Source organism: Pinus tabuliformis, chromosome 6 (genome assembly GCF_031772625.1).
Source record: "Pinus tabuliformis cultivar Carrire ecotype Pingquan chromosome 6, CPIR1, whole genome shotgun sequence".
Taxonomy (NCBI): domain Eukaryota; kingdom Viridiplantae; phylum Streptophyta; class Pinopsida; order Pinales; family Pinaceae; genus Pinus; species Pinus tabuliformis.
The window spans coordinates 833022873-833037000 of NC_142292.1; the positions used below are offsets into that span (position 1 = coordinate 833022873).

The following is a 14128-nucleotide window of genomic DNA, read 5'->3' on the forward strand; positions in this document are numbered from 1 at the left end:
AACCATCTACACAGGATTGTTGGGAGCAAGTAGATACACCGAGTGTAACACAGGGGTGACCCGTGTTGGAGACTCCCTTGACCGTACCAGTTGACATCTTAGCGGAGAGAGTAGAGCATACCCAGTCATGCCATCTGTTGAGGTGGTGACTAGGGTCGTGTTCGAGTTTTTGGGTGCTAGCAACACACAACAGATTGATGAGGCACTAGGAGATATAGAGGTATTAGACGATGGTTGCACACAACAATGTCATCAGTTTCAGGCCAACCTTCTAGCATTAAAAATGAAGGCCACGTCAGTACGAGAGGCTATTTTGCTGCAGAATGAGGAGCTGGAGGGCATGAGAGTGGTTTGTGCCGAGTCAGCATCCAAGCTGGCTCACGGTGGGGAACAGTTGGATTCCCTAATGGTCACCTGTGTTGGAGACTCCCTTTACCGTGCCGATTGACATCTTAGTGGAGAGAGTAGAGCATACCCCAGTAGTGCCATCCGTTGAGGTGGTGACCAGGGTCGTGTCCAAGTTTTTGGGTGATAGCAACACACAACAGATTGATGAAGCACTAGGAGATATAGAGTGTTGAAATTTCTATGTCTATTCGTTAGAAATTTAATCTGATTCTTCTAGTTTATTTCTTCTACTTGTTAAATTTGTACAAGTTATTTAAAACATATAAATAACGAAATAAACACAATACAGTCTCAACATCTACAGATCATCATCTGAAAGATAACAAACACACAAGTGACACTGTTATTTTTGGACAGATGTCCACGGAAAAACCCAATGCGAGAAAACCGGTGCAACGATTATGAGGGTTTATTATTACACAATATTCCTTGAGTACAACTGGGTGCCAAACTAGCTCACCCGACAAAGAAAAATAATTGGCAGCAATACCTCTCTATTCAGAAACAGGTATTCAGAAATCTGTCCCACGAAACCCTCTCCAGCGACTCTGAAGCTCTGCGCTAGCCCTTCTGGCCTCTGCGACAGCCCTCTAAGGCACTGCACAGCCTTTGGGACCCTCTGCGTCACTCCAACTGCTCTCTGCGTGGATGAGGCAGTCCATCTGGGCTCTACGCTGTCTCTGCTGGGCACTGCGTGGCCTGCTCTGGTTGCTACTTCTCGCTTTCTGCCTCTGCGCTAGTCTCTTGGTACTGTCTTCGCTTCTCTGTGCAATACTCATTGCCCCTTGTTGTTGATCATTGATTTGACTTCGCCTAGCAACCCCGCTCTAGCAAATCGAATGCCTGATCACTCCATTGTGTTCTCCAACTGACCCTCAAGCCTCCTCTTATAATTTTCTTGTTGGTCCTTCAACGGCTGAGATTAAATCTCTAATCAACTACTAAGATTAGATTTGGCTTGATTGATGAATTTTGGAACATTCTAACCTAGTTTTATATTAATACCCATTAATATTTTATTTTTCCGAAGTTTAGACTTAGGAACTTGATTACAAATATTAATTATTTTAATACCCAAACAAGGTACAATTTGTCCAAACCATTTCTGGGTCTTGGAGATCTCACGTGCATTAGCCTCTACACCAATTTTCATGGCTAGAGCACATCCGATGGTACCCCAAATCAACATAGAGGTATTAAACGATGGTCGCACAAAACAGTGTCATCAGTTTCAAGCCAACCTTCTAGCATTAAAAAGGAAGGCCACATCAGTACGAGAGGCAACTCTGCTGCAGAACGAGGAGCTGGAGGGCATGAGAGTGGTTTGTGCCAAGTCAACATCCAAGCTGGCTCAAGTTGGGGAACGGTTGGATTCCCTCATGGTACAGTTAAAGGGCACATTGGAGAGTAGAAGGAACCCTCTTCGGGCAAACATAGACTGGGCTAACAACACTGTTGGGTCACCTTTGTGCAGTGGAGAGAGAGTGACAAAGCTACCTAGTCAGATCTCATGTGTTGACCTAGATAGCGGGATGAGACAACTCGAGTTGCATAGGGTGCAACATTCACATGTTGGGGTTGTTTTATGTGTGAGAGTTCGTGCATTCGATCCCTCTCTTGGGGTTGGATAGCGAGAGATCCTGAGTTGGTACCCGATGGAGTGGGCTATGGAGATGGCGGTGAACCTGGTTGTAGCTCAAAGGGAGCTTCCAGGCACTGGGGATACTGGAAGCCTAGACTGGCATTGGGATCCGGGTGGGACTACTTATCATTTCCCAAGTATGTCGGTTGACTACAACCTGGATGGTACAATTGACCTAACAATTGAGCCCGCACATTCACTAGGAGAGTTTTGGCCAACACCAGTCGCCAATCAGTTTATGGATTGACTCCTTGGGTTGTCTTGGTATGACGATTGTACACGGGATCACGGGATGATTAGCATAGTCTGGCAGGAGTTTGTCGGAAGAGGTGGCATTGGCAAGCCAATAGACGGTGCCTTGTATGGAGTTGGGGATTCTCCCCATTTGTATGGGGCACAGAGGACGCAGAGGAGCAAAGCGGTGGTGGCATCACTACTGACACAGGGAGATTCACTTCTTGGATCCCTCAGGGAGGATTTGGAGTGGAGATCCATTCATTGACAGGTATAGTGATGCGACGGTGGAGGTGATGATACCAATTGGATGTGGGTTGGCATGTAGGGACACAACTCTAGGCCATCACATCCGGGGATGTGTTGGAGCATCTAGCATTGAGCAGTGGTCTACAGGTGGGCTTGGAGATGCATGGTGGTGTGCCATAGTGTGTTGGATTGTGTTGTGGAGTAGGTTTGTATTACATCACATTGAATACACGTGGGAAGTGACTAGTTCCTTGACACAGACAGGGCACGGGTCAGTACGGGATTGTATAGCGGTAAACAGGGATATCCTGTGGTGTACAGGGCCAGGCTGTGACATACAATGGCATGCTGAGGAGTGTGGTGGTACTTGGTGCTATACAATGTCATATGGTGTGGCACGATGGGCCCTTGGAGTGTTGCCTCCATTGAGACTTATGGACAGGGAAATTAGGTGTACTGTTAGGTGCAACTCACTCGAGATTGAAGGTGATGCGGTTGAGTTCCTGAGGATGCCATGTTCAACAGAGATAGGTCTTCGATTGGGTTATCAACAGATCTGAGGCGGAGAGCAGGGCATCCAGAGGGTTATTCTTCGGTACCCCTTCAGACTCTTGATCATATTCTTGGGGACCTACCCACCCATGACTGTCTAGTTGAGACGTTTGGTGGAAGCATGAGCTAGGGAATACAGGCTTAGCGGCAACGTGGTTTATTGCCGAGGTAGCATAGGTTTCACTCCTGTGCTCACACGTGGGGAGGTGATTGCGAGGGAACTGCATGATGCACTTCTAATGAGACTGTCTGAGGTGTCGCAGGAGTTTGAGGGACGGTGGATGGTAGACTTTGTCTACAGGAGGGCACCCAGACACCGAGCAATATCCAATTGTATCATCAGGAGTTGGGATAACGGATTTCACTGCATGGTCTAGCAGGAGTAGGGCATGTTGGCATGCATGGGACAAACTCCTGATACTTGGGGTTCCACCCATGGGATACATACAGGGGTTAGAGATGAGGGCCATATGGGTTTTAGTAGGTAGTAGCGCTACACAACAACATCCCATGAGGAGTGCGAGTTATGAGCTCCCAGTAAGGTTGGGGGATTCAGGGATCCGATTGGTGGGTGGATTACTCCACTTTGTGATGAGTAGGGTCATGGTAGAGGGTGATCCACTTCACCTTGGGTTTGACACATGGGGGATCACTGAGACCTCCACTGCATGGCAAGGCAGAGTTATCTTGTTGTTGATCAGGGTTGATATTGGCAGTGGAGGGGTAGACATTGGCATCATGGAGATGCCCATGTGGGATGAGCTTGGTCTTCACAAAGTTTTTTCCACTAGGCCCTAGGAGAGGAGGATACATTCTGCGCACGATGGGGAGTATGTCATAATCAGAGTAACGCAACATCGACATGGTGGCACCTCTCTGAGATTAGTGGGGGACATGACCATTACAACTCTTCACAACTCAATAACCTTTAGGGATGAGCTGGCTACTATAGGGGGAGATCATGCAGATCTTCCATTGGGCTTTAGCAAGTCATTGATGGAGTGGGGGACTTCATTAGCATGGCAGGTTGGTCAGTAGGATGATATCAGGAGAAGCTCACGTGGGCAAGATGGGATGGCTTACGAGGTAGGACATCTTCACGAGGAGTTGGGCATAGTGCCACATTGTCGTGATCCCCTACTCATTGATGGTATGCAGGGGACTTGTTATTTATACCGGGCATGATAGTGAGTGGAGCAAGGGGAGCTCCATGATGGACAAGATGGCTTGGGATCCTGGTATTGAGGGATTCCTTCATGTCAGGACAATGCAAAGGTCAGGGACGATTCAATGGCGCATTTGGGAGCCTGGCACATTTTGCAGTGACAATGGGGAGCAACAGCTAGAGAGGATGATTGTTCAGGCATTGCTTGAGGACAAGCAATTTTAGCGGGGAGGATTGTAATGTCCCTAATTTTGATTTTTCATTTAATAGGATTAACAAAGTTTTTTGGGGAAGTGCTAAACGTAGCACAATTTTGTAATCTGGGCACTGTAGACATTTTGGGTATGTGGGACTTATGAGAAATCCAAAATTCCAACCTTAGTGGAATGTGGCGGCAATCCCTAATGGAATATACACCCCTTGGAGGAAAAGTTGACTGTGTGGGAAGGGGGTCGAAATAGTTGGCTAAGGGACCCACAAGGAAAAATGAGGCAACAATTATAAATAGGAGGTTGAAGGCAACATAGAGGACTTTTGATCATTTGACATTTTACACATTGTTGCTGAAGCTGTTCAGCTGAGTCATAGGTGTTGTTTAGCACCAAAGGCTTCCAAGGGGAAATTTCACCCTCTTCTTCGGTGGACCACGAGTGCCACCCTAGGGAGATAAATTCTACTCATCTTTGGATGCTGGGAGGATACCACGTAGTAGCACAAGTTTTTGGCATCAGTGGGATGCAGAAAAGGGAGTTATGCAGGGCTTCGAGAGGTATTGTACTAGAGGGAAGAGATCCGTCGTTTCTGGGCTATTCCCTCACATAAATACTTGCCGGAAGGAGGAAATTTCCAAGAGCAATGGTGCCTTTCTTAGCAGAACAATTTGGTGTGGCTGGGCTTGCATTATTTTTCCCTAGGACTACGCAGGGAGTGAAGGATCTTTTTGTGGGAGGCTCGGTGAGAGGGATTGAGGAATTGGGTTTGTTAGGGATTTGATTGGAGGGGAATTGGAGGAGATTTCCTAGCTTTTGCGGATCAGAAAAATGCTCCAACTATCACAAATGACATTTTCCAGCAGTAGAGGAGGGCCCAACATTTTGGCGTCAATTTTAGAGGGTCAATTATGGGTTTATTGAGGAGAGGCCAAGATTAATTTGGTAGAATTTTCTGTGCAGATTTGAAGGGTCAAACCGGGGTCCCATCTCAGCCACTACTTAGAGGAGCTAGGGGAAATTGGGCCAAAATTCCGAGGTCAACATTTGGTCAATTACTTCATGGGTTTTGGTGGGTTATTGGAGGAGAGCCCAGAGTTAATTTCCCGGAATTTTCTGAGCACCAGAGGAGGCCCTAGCAACTAGTTCTTTCCAGTGAGTAGTGCAAATTTCAAGGGCAACGTAGAGCATAGAGGAGAAGTCACTTCCCATCATCCGAGCACCTTGTTTTCTCACCTGGGATTTGTCTAGCTTGCCTTTGGCAAGAACAAGAGCACTTGTTCTTGCCTATTGTACTCCTACCATGAAATATAATAAAATGGCTCAACTTCTTTGGGGATAAATTGTAAATGTGTTGTTATTTTGCAGTGTTTTGATCTTTGGTTGCAATTGAGAAATTTATGGCTATTATTACTTAATATTTCACAAATAAATTATACGGGCATGTTTCAGGCATTCAAACATCACTTTTGGACCTTGAAGTACTTCGAGGATGCTTGGTTCTGGAAGCATGTTTGTATTCATGTTATCAAGCATGCTTGGTGTAATCTGGAGGAAGTGTAGAATGCTGGGTGTGCTTGCGGAAATGTGTGTTGTCTCAGCATTGGGAGTGTAGCTTGTGGATTTAGCGGTTTGGAGGTGTGGAGGGTGCTTCATTGGGTAAGTAGCAGGGGAGTAAGCTAAGGCAGTTCCGCAGTTGCCTAGGTGATAAGTTGTTTCAAATCGGAGTTTCCAGGTCCAGTTCATTGGGGGTAGGCAGGTAGGCTGGATCGAGGGTAATACCCTGGCGGGAGTGTTGAATTCGGCTAGTTTCTGGGCTTTCTGGAGTCCCATGCGGGGTTTCATTCAATCCCAGTGAGGGCTGAGGCAGTAGAATTAGGAATATTACGCCTTGGCAGGTGCCTAATGATGAATGGTCATGTCTTTAAGACATGCCTTTTCATTACTAATGACTATTTAGTTATCCTTATTATGACTATTATTTTTTACATTAGTTTGTTATGAATTATATTCATAACACTAACAATGTTGGGGGTTAACAGGGCTCTCTTCATGCTTGAACTCCGGCGTTTCGGCACACACTTTCTGGATGTCTTGAGTAAGTTGCATCTTGTTGACGTGTTCATCAAGTCTTCCATTCTTTATGGAGCTCAAATTTGGTTATCTAGCCTACTACTTGCTGATTGAGTTACTATTGAGTAGCTACGAGCTCTCATGTTACAATGGATGACTAGGTGCAAATACATGGCCCCATAGGCTATCGTGTTGGCCATGTTATGAACACATATAGCAGTCTTGAGAGTATTTTTATGTTAGTTTCTTTTCTTCATAGGGTTTTGCACCACGATTGATTGAATGGTAGGATGGGATAGATACCCTAACCTTGCCCTATGCACTAAAATGCATATCGTCTCCCCCTTTGGCTCTATGAAGATTCTTTGCTATTTCAATCTATTGGTATATCCTTACTAACCGTGTTCAGTGAACAAATTCTTTCAGGTTCGAAGTTTGCTGAACTTAAAGGCACGCCAGATTTGTTCGTTTTGGTTTGCTGAACATCTAGGCGAACTCCAACACGAACCGGATTCGAGCTTGAACATCATCACTAACACGAATAAAATTTTAAAAATCGCCTTGGATTTGATTAAATTTGACATTTGGTCAGAGTTCTTTTGGCATTTGATAATTAAAAAAGTCAAAAATCAAAACTTGCAGCCTCACACTCCACAACAACAGGTCAATTAAATTAAGCAGTGCTGAATTTTTTAATAAATCAAGGAAAACACAAGTACTTAACTCGACTGAAGCGATTTTTCTTTTATTTTTTATTTTTAAATAGAAATGTTTAATTTTTTTAAACAGAAACGAAACATTTCTTTTTAAGATTGATATCACTATTTGACTGTATTAATTAAGGGCTGCAGCCGAGCCGAACCAAACAGGTTGATAATAATTTTTCTTTTTGGAGGATGATAAATTTTTTTTGGAGGATGAATGTGTAGAATTATCCTCCTCTCAAAGATCTCTCAACCTCTCAAAGGAAGGAGTTCATCAATTTTTCCTACAGTAACTGATTTTAACTCATTTCAAGCAATTGTTGGATTACAATATAAATTACAAATTGTTGGTATAGTATGTACAAAGTACAAACAATAGATAATGAAAAGTAATACATAATCACAACTTTGATGGGTTTCCTCTCACCCTAAACATGGTACAGTCTCAGAGTTGGCTTTTGATGAGTTCACCAGCCTTAAACATGGTACAATCTCACAATCTCAGAGCCTTAGCTGATAGTCCAAAACAGATAGTTGATTCTACGTCTCTCTCTTTGTTTTTTGTTTGGTTTCCTCCCTAAAGTGTAGTCTGTAATAGTTGTCTCCTTTGAACAACAATTGCTATGTACTTAATGTTATGTTTTTTTTTGAGATTGTATATAAGTAAAGGCTCAAGTTCTATTTTTATTTTTGCTATAGTGTTTAAACTTTAAAATTTTATTATATATATATTTCAAATTTCTAGTATGTCGAATTTAATGCCGAACTTTATCACCAAAATTTAAGTGTCAAACTTTATTTGAATTGGAATGTCATCGAACTCTAACACGAACACGAATGCGGTGACTTAGGATATATCCATTGAGTGCCTTCCCTCTTTCAGTGATTCCTTGATTGCTACTAGTCATCTTCTTCCCCTTCATCAAGACATAAACAAGGCAATTAGAAATGGCATATATGGATATTGTAAACACCCAACTTGGTTCTTTCCTTAACAGGCCCTTGGGTAGAATATGATCTTTTACTTGGAGCACTTTATGTAATTGAATGGTATTATTGTACAGCTAGAGAAGTCTCAACATCATTAGTCTCACTTCCTTAGGTTCCCTCTAGAACATTTCATGGTAGTTGTTTAGATTTATAAGGGTCAACATAAGAATCAATGGAACCAAATATTAGCCAAATTCAGCAATAGCGTCTTGACTAAATTATATGACATACTCCTAGGTGGTCCTTTGTCATGAATCTATTGTGTCGGACACGGATTCACAGGAAATGTTCTGTACTCATGTCTGGTACGTATACTCATCGTGTCCCATGATCAGGACAGTGTCCTTGGAAAAAACACCCCACGGGTCTTAAAATGTTGACCTGTCTCTCTTTTTCCTTTATTTCACTCAGCAGGTTGGAGCATGAAGGGGTTTTGGAGAAGATCTGCTTGTAGCCCTAACATGCCTCCTAGGATCCCCTTAGCCAAGTCCTCTGAGCCTTCGGCACTCTCCAAACATCATCATTAGATACTCCATTGGATCTTCTCAGTCCTTTATTCAATTGCAGATACTTCATCCCCCTTGTCCTCCACCTCCTCATGTTGTCTTATGAGCATCTAGTTGAACTCTTGTACTCTCTTCTCTTTCTTCTTCTTTGATGTGATATTTAGTTCATGCATTTCTTGTTTGTTAATGATTTATCTTGGTACACGCTTTTGTGCTAGCATAGGGCACCCCTACAGATTTGTATCACTGATGTAGTTTCCAGTCCCATTAACATATCTTTTGGTCGTTTGTTGCACATTAATAAATTATCTATCTTATCTTGTGGTAATACATTATTATTCTAGTGCAATCTTCAAAACTCAAGGACTAGAGTTTTAACTTTTGACTTATATATTTGGTAATTTTTAACTCTTAGTACTCCATTTTTTTCAAGTTTAACAAGAATTGAACTGCCCTCTGCTATCAGGTCATCTATTATAATACTAAGAGTCGAGTCCTCTAATTGTGCATCATCATTTGGGCTTACCATAGTCCTTTGCTAGTAATCTATGATAACGTTCCTTAGCTGATCACTTTTCTTCTACCTCCAGCCTCTCCTTGGTTCTACTTATGTTTGAACTTCGAATGCAGAGGAATTCTTCAGATGTTTCCTTCAAGGATATTCTCTACTAGCATTATAAGATATCTGGTTAGAAATGTTTAAATCCTTCAATGGCTCCATCTTGAAGTTTGCTATAGAAAAATGATAATTTTCCATGCAATCATCTAACCTGGTGGTTTATTCTTGTTCATTGTTCCATTTTAAAAAATGATGATGTTTAAAAGGATTTTCTGTGGGTCCCTTTCTATGTTTTGGCTTGAAGATATTGTGCTTAGAGAAGGCTATTTTATTTAGTTCTGCATTGCCATGTAAAATGTGTTACAGTACTTTTGAAAGTGTATTATGTCGGATTTGATAGTAGTTTGTAACTTTGCCTTTGTTTTTATAAACTTTTACACTTAATTTTTTCAGTTGTATTGCTGATTTGTCTTCTTTCCTTGGTTGTTCATTCTACAAAATTAAACTTTATTTTAATCTGTTCCTTTCACTTGTAAAACCCTCTAATATCTTGGTTGGGTTGGATAGGATGGCATTGAAGATTGTCGTAAGCTTTGTGGTGGACATGGGTACTTGTGCAGTAGTGGGCTTCCAGAGCTGTTTGCTGTATATGTTCCTGCGTGCACATATGAAGGAGATAACACAGTTCTGCTTCTACAGGTTTATTGATGCCACTATCATGTCCTTCAATTTGAGTTTACTAGAGTGCTACTTTCATTTGTAGTCATTTGAATGTAATTTACTGGCAGGAGATATAGAATATCTATTTGGCAATGGGATATAGTATTATAGAGTATCTATTTAGCAATGGGTTCCAGAGAGCGGGAAAATGCATCCAGTGGATGTGTAGAAGCACCCTCCAAATTTGAGGGAATGTCCTGGTCTTCAACATAGGAGACCCCACCCAACATAATAAGAAATTTGAATTTGAATATGTAAACATTGAAGCATAACAAATGATAAATCACATAGGTATTTTGTGATGGATCTGGAAGAAAGTGGTCAACACAATTCAAATCACAGGAGCCTTAATTCTCAAATGATAAATCATTGAATTTTTATAATCTTATACGTAACAATGTAACACAATAATTAATAATCACAAATTATGATTCATAAATGATATACAGACCATCATGTTTGTATTTCTAATTATATTTAGAATATTGAAAAATTGGAAGATAGGAATGCCTTTTCCAGTATAGAAGCAGAAAGCATATTTTCCCGAGTGTATTTATGCTAAAATCATGACAAAAGGAATTCCACAATTAAAACCACCAACATAACGTTACGTAGAGGGCTTGGTGCTCTTGATTAAATGTCAATACCATATACATTATAGTATTGAATGGAAATGTTGCTATTTGATTAATCCTGAAAACTGTTAAGTCTGCGTAATTCTAATTGGATATGAAATTTTACTTTCTCCATATGAAGTCTGATGAGGTTGGAGCTATTCAAACATCCTTAAAAGTTGACATTCTCTTTAATTCCTCTTTTTCTGTCCATTTATGTTAAGAATTTAATGTTACTTGTAATTACTAGGGAGGGGGGTTCTGTTGGCATTGTTGTCATTGATGGCAAAGGAGGAACAAGGTAGGTCTTTGATGTCACCATATGCTTGTTGGGATGGAGATGTTGTTATTACATATATTATTGAGTTGGTTTGTTATCAGAGATGTTGGTCATGTTGTAATGCAAGGCAACGGCATGAAGAAGTTGTGATGCAAAGGGTAATGGCTAAGGAGCAGCAAAGTAGGATGGCAAAAGGTGTCATTGATGGCCTGGTTTTCTTGGCGCTCTAATGTTCCTTGCATATGTTGTGTAATTGGTTACATAGCCTTGTTGGTTACATATCCTTATTGGTTGCTAATGACAGAATTTTGCAGAGATTGTTATGTTGCAGAGATTGTTGTGATGCAAGGCAAAGGCAAAGGCATGATACAAACATGATAGAAATTGTAATGCAGGTCATTTACTGTGCAGACTGAGTTATAACGCAGGCCATCTATTATCCAGACAGCGTTACCCTAGACTGTAATGCAATACTCTTTCAGATAGACCGTGTTGCCGTGTTTGCTTATGTTGGCAGTTGTAATTATTAAAATTGGCTTCTGTTAATGCATATTTCAAATTCATCTTATGGTTTTTATTATTCAAAGGTTGAAAGAGTGTTGAAATTGAAGAGACACCCTTGGAATGCAAAGAGACAATACTTATCATTTCAGATTCTTGTATGGAATACTGATAGCCATCAAAGCTTGGTTATAAAAGTGTGGGAGGTTGGAAGGCTGTAAGGTTAGAGAGTGTGTAAGGTTTGTTGTTCATGAGTTACCTGGCACATATGAAGCAGATGTGAAGCATATTTGAAGAGGAGAAGAGGCAGAAACAAAGATGGAGGGATGCTGAACTTAAGACTAGGTAAACCAAGAAATTGTTTTTATATGTATCAAGGGATTGCAGTCTCCTTTCAAGTTGTAACTTGATAAAGAATAGGTTGGAGTTTGTTGAGGTGGAAGTCTCCTGTGGGTTGTAGGATGTAGCTTGCAGAAAATTTGTGTGAGTTGGAGTTTCCTTGCAAGTTGAAGCTTGCAGAAGAATTTAGGTAGTATCCTCTTGTAGGTTGGAGTCTACAAAAAATCTGATGTAATAGAGGAATTAAGAGATTTCCTTTGCATCACAACAATAAAAAATTGGTGGTTTTCTCCCTTTATGGGTTTCCACTTATATCTAGTGTCCACATGTGCTGATTTTATGCTGTCATGAAAGTTGTTATGTTGCGATTTACATGTTAAATTCTAGTTGTATGTTGTATTTGTTGCTCATATGATGTACTGTTCGATAATTAATAACTTTGGATAAACATTTAAAGGAAAAATAAAAATTGTCCATGAATACACACAACTGATTCAACCACCCTCCCCTGTCAGTTAAGTTTCCAACAGGTTCAAAACAACATGCTTTGGTAAAAGGGTGCATGGGAACATCTCATTTTTTGTGTGGGGATATATCCCTGGTGCACTTCTTGGCATCCAGGGATTTGGGTGAACGCTCCCCTTGGTCAGTACGCAGTACTATGAAACTTGTCCTTACAAATTCAGTTCTTCAATTTTACATTTACTATTGCATAATAATGAATAAGCACCAACTCCAGTGAAGGGAGTCTTTTTTTGAAGGAAGTGTTGGGTCATCCATATATGAAAACAACAAACCATGATTAGCAACCCTTGCTAACACATTCATTGTCTATAAACAAGAAAAAAAATAATTGATCAATTGACCGATGTATGACAACAAACCATATGTTTGTGATGGATGTGCCACAAAATGTGATCGACATGAAAAAGGAAGCAAAATCAGTAGTGTTATACAACCTGAAAGGGATGAGACTCGTATTCAGGCTTTCAGTCAGGTGATGACAAAGGTGGTTGAGCTGGTTGATCGTGAAGTAAAAGGATCAATCCTTTGAGAAAAGTAAGGTGGGTAACCAAGATGTTGTTGGATGAGGCACAACTACTATTAATAAAATGGTTTAATGACATTTTATTGAAGTTTTGATGCTCCAAACATTTACCTCTATGTTTCCACCTTTGGAAGCAATAGACCAGTGTGGGAATTGTTGCTCTTGCCGCCTACACCTACTTACATGTTAGTGAGAAAAGCCTTCAACCCCACAAGGTGTGGTTGGTAGCAGGGAACTCAGAGAAGGGGTTGTCACACTGTTCCTGACTCTCTCCGTCGAAGCTATTTCTTAGGTTAGCTAAGGGGGGTTTTCCCTAATGAAAAGTTAAGCTAAAAGTGATATGAGGTTATAGTGAAAATGAATTACTTTTAATGATCTATGAGCAAAATATGATATGAGCAATAACAATGAAAATCATTAACATGAAGAAACCATAAAACCAGTGCCTTATAAAGAATTTGCTCAACAAAATAAAAGATACATTTGCTCAAAGTAAAGATGGAATGCTTTCAATAATGAAAGCAAAATAACCCTGAAATGCAAACAAAAGATGTTAGCACAAGATATTTGTAAAATATAAAATCAATTTATGAATCAAAACATATCTTGCCAAAACTCAACAATTAGAAAATTTACTTTAAAAAAAGGTAAAATAGAAGATGCTAAATGTTAAATCAAGATGTCAATATGGAATTAGAGCATGAAATGAAAACACTTATTATCAATTTGAAGAATCACAATACTTGCTTTGAAATGTTTTTTGAAAATAAACTTTGCAATATAACAACTCAAAACATCAAGAGACAAGTAAAGTAAATGTGATGGAAAGTGCTCTTGGTTAATTTTATTAACCACATCTACCACAAGATTGCAATTGAACACTTCAATTCTCAGATCTCGCCATTGCCCAAAGATTTGGGTATCACAGTGAGGAGTCCATAGAGGAGTAGAGTATCTCTACGATGCCTACTTCAACCAACTTATGTTGGAAGTAAAATTTTAGTGAGGCTTGGAATTTGTTATTGCTCAAACTAGCAAGAGACCTAAGGGGGATCCCTAAAGGGAAAATGCTAGGCCAAGGGCAACAAACGAAGACATAGCCCACTGTCACCTCAACTAAGACTCCCTTCTATTTACAAACTTTCAGTGATGGGAGGAGACCTGGTATGTATAGAGTCACCAATGAAGGATAAGTCAATGGATGTGAGTGACACAAATAAACCCTTTCCCAGGAGAGTTTGAAGTATGGAACTTGCTTGCTTCTAAGCAGGGTACTATGTATTCTAGGGAAAGGAAGAGAGGATTTGAGGGTTAGGTTTATGGGATAAGACTTGT

At 40.7% G+C, this 14128-nt stretch overlaps 1 protein-coding gene across 3 annotated transcripts in view; it reads left to right on the forward strand.

Annotated features, from left to right (window-relative positions):
• Positions 1-14128, forward strand: part of LOC149261424 (peroxisomal acyl-coenzyme A oxidase 1-like) — a 243884-nt gene that overhangs the window by 132291 nt on the left and 97465 nt on the right. For 2 of the 3 annotated variants that reach the window (XM_089422240.1, XM_089422236.1), the window contains exon 9: positions 9859-9990. The exons of the other annotated variant lie outside the window; for it this stretch is intronic. In XM_089422240.1, coding sequence (XP_089278366.1) covers positions 9859-9990 — 132 coding nt within the window. The remainder of the gene's footprint in view (positions 1-9858; positions 9991-14128) is intronic. 3 annotated transcript variants of the gene reach the window in all.